Here is a 3,175-nt window from a genome sequence, read left to right on the forward strand (position 1 = left end):
TAGTAATGGTATATAGGGAAATGATCATCTTGCTTGTGACCCCGCTTGGAAGAAGAACGAACTCGTGAAGCAGGCGAACCAACGTAGTCGAACGAATCCTCACACTTCGAAGCGTTTCAAAACTCTATCAAGAAGAAACAATCCGAAACAACAATCAACACACGATAACACCATACATATTCATGACAAGATGCACAAACACATATGATGCATGTCCATTTCAGTTATGCAAGCATGGCAAACACAACAATTTATTACTACACATTAAATCAAGCTCAATATGCAACGAGTGGCATATTGACGATACCCCACGTTCATATATTTAGTTCACTCCCTTTTAGGTACTCAACAATATTAAATGTTGTTAAACATGTCAAGAGGTGAAACATATATAAACTACACTAGCTAGGCATGTTAAATGTGGTCGGAAACAACATATAACATCTTCGGAATGACCCCATATGTTAATTTCGAGATCTGTCCAGATCTGAACTAACACATTTTAATCTTTATTCCACAGCAAAATAAAGTGGTCCATGTGATTCTACACGTCATTCTAGTCGATTTACATATATAGATCATTTAAAACATAGCTACGGTTTGAAAGATATGATCAACACAAGATGATATGCCATGAATGCAAAATGTATGCAAACCACAGCCACAACATGTTATATCGTGGGTCGAACAAAACAACTAGGGCAAAATGCAAGATCAATTGGGACATTGTCAGTTGACCGCTTGCTTATGGTGGGCTAGGGGTTCTCAACACCAACAAGTTCGCGCGGTCTTTGAGATTGCGATGGCCTTGTTATGAATGGAAGTACCCAACAAAATTATGGGTGGGGAGAGGGAACCCCTCTGACGAGGAAGATCTTAGCTTCTTCTACACTTGTACAACAATCATGGTCGGCAATGGGGCGAGGACACCCTTTTGGGAATCCCCTTGGCTTCTTGGGCGCAAGCCCAAGGACATCACTCCGCTCATTACGAGTCTTCCTCACGAAAACAATGGAAGGTACGGGGAGCCCTTAAGGAAAACACGTGGATCCTGAAAATAAGGCCGTCTGCGGTGGTTTCCACCGAACATGTTACACAATTCTTCACTCTTTGAATGCTTCTGCATGAGGTGCATCTTGATGAGCTTGCTAAGGATGACATAATATGGAAGCAATCCGACTCCGGGCATTACTCCACGACCTCTGCTTACAGGGCGCAATTTTTGGTCTTGGTCCTCTCCTCCATGGATCACATGGTCTGGAAGGCTTGGACCCCACCGAAGTTCAAGTTCTTTGCTTGGCTCGTGCTGCAAGATAGGATTTGGACTGCTGAAATATTGACCAAGAGAGGTTGGCCAAAATGTGGCCATTGCCCCTTGTGGAGGGGAGTGCAAGAATGTGGAACCCATCTATTCTTCAAGTGCCGCTTCACGCTGAGACTTTGGAACTTGGTTATCCAAAAATTTCTCATCAAAGACATGGACACGTTCACATGGAGTTCGTTCGACTCTCTCGAGGCTTGGTGGGCAAGCATGAGCGCCGCTGGCACCACCAACCGAAAAGCAAAGAACTCGCTCACTATGCTTGTGTCATGGGTCATTTGGAATGAAAGAAATGCAAGTGTTTCGGCATAAGAGAGCGCCCCACCAATTTTGCTCAACATCATCATCGACGAGACCAACGCTTGGATCTTCGCCGGAGCAAAAATTTTAGGCCTTTTTTATTGCGAGAATAATTTTAATGTCGTAACTTGGGATGTATTGTAACAAACTCTTCTCTTCTTATTTAATATATGAGACAAATCTTTTGCCTCCGTTTCAAAAAATAAAAAAAGTCCAGGCTGAATGGGCCATGAAATTGGAAGATATGTACTACTCCCTCCGTCTCAAAACAAATTTCGCTGTTTTAGTATAAAATTTGTACTAGCTTAGTACGAAATTTGCGTCACTTATTTTATGACAAAGGGAGTACTATTCAGATTTGCCAGCTCACAACAATTGAATCGACCGGACAATATTAAAAAGTATTCGTACTTTATATAATGGTATAAATATATGAATTTCACCAACAATTTCGTCAGCACAGGACCACTTCCGTGCAGGCGTGCAGGAGAGAGATGGAACTACAAGTACAAGTGCAGCAGCGGTAGGTAGAGACGACACCCACACTCGTATAACGTTGACAACAAGTGGTTGGACGTGGAGATACTTCCAAGAGGCCGCCCGCAGGCCACGGCATCTTTCTAGTCTGTTTCTGTTTTGGTTTTGGCGAAGGTCTGAAGCGCGAAGGCCATGGCCACCAGCAGGAGAGGCAGGGCGAGCTGCAGCAGCTGGCCCGTGCTCGCGCGTGGCGCAGGATCCGCCGCACCCTTGGCGGGGAGGACGGCGCAGCCGAGCTTGGCCGGGACGGTGGCGGCGTCCACCTCCCCGACGCAGTACTGCCGCATCAGCTCCTTGGCGGCGTCCGAGTGGCCGATGTCGTCGAAATCGGCCGTCGCGTCCTTGCCTGCACGCCCGCCGTCATTCCCGGCCGGCCGGAACAAAGAGAAAGCACGTGAAAGAAGACGAAAGGAGGGCTCACCGGTGCACGCCAGCAGGACCTCGTCGCCGCCCGGGTGCTCCTCCATGTACGGCGTCACGTCGTACACCTGAGGCAGCGGCGACAAGAGGTAAAACATGGCGAGATGGCCCAGATCACGCAAAATTCATCTGAAGTCGAGTCGAGTGAAGTAGTGGTGGATGCAACAAGGGTTTATGACATGGCATGACAAACCTTGCCGGAGATGATGAGCCAGCAATCCTGGCGTTCGCTGTGCTTCCGCACCTCTTGGAACGAGTACACCTTCCCTCCTCCCTCCATCGCAGCCGGGTGCAGCTTCCCTTGCTTTGCTTGGGAGACTCAAAGGGAACAGCACCTGCGGAGGCCGAGTCTTCTCGAAGACGAAGATGGCAGGGCTAGGCACGGGGCGTGCGGTTTATATATAAGAGCGTACAATAGAGCTGAGTGAGCTGGTTATAAGAAATAAACTAATATATTTTTATTTAGTCAGAGGAAAGAGAAGAGGAGAGAGAAGGTAAGCGACCTCTTAGCTAAGAGCCAGCTTTAACACGTGCTCCTAGGCCCTTTGTGAATATGAAATGTGAAACATATAATAAAAAATAGTACACTTTTGCAAT

At 46.9% G+C, this 3,175-nt stretch overlaps 1 protein-coding gene across 1 annotated transcript; it reads right to left on the minus strand.

The window, feature by feature from the left end:
• Positions 1 to 2,005: 2,005 nt before the first annotated feature.
• On the minus strand, positions 2,006 to 2,949 carry LOC123403262 (cytochrome b5-like). Its single transcript, XM_045097206.1, has 3 exons — positions 2,772 to 2,949; positions 2,580 to 2,646; positions 2,006 to 2,504 (listed from the first exon to the last, which is right to left on the minus strand). Exons 1-3 carry the CDS (start codon positions 2,856 to 2,858, stop codon positions 2,242 to 2,244), a joined length of 417 nt encoding a protein of 138 aa, XP_044953141.1. The 5' UTR covers positions 2,859 to 2,949; the 3' UTR covers positions 2,006 to 2,241.
• Between the last annotated feature and the right edge of the window lie 226 nt (positions 2,950 to 3,175).

This window comes from Hordeum vulgare, chromosome 6H (assembly GCF_904849725.1).
Source record: "Hordeum vulgare subsp. vulgare chromosome 6H, MorexV3_pseudomolecules_assembly, whole genome shotgun sequence".
NCBI classification, from domain to species: domain Eukaryota; kingdom Viridiplantae; phylum Streptophyta; class Magnoliopsida; order Poales; family Poaceae; genus Hordeum; species Hordeum vulgare.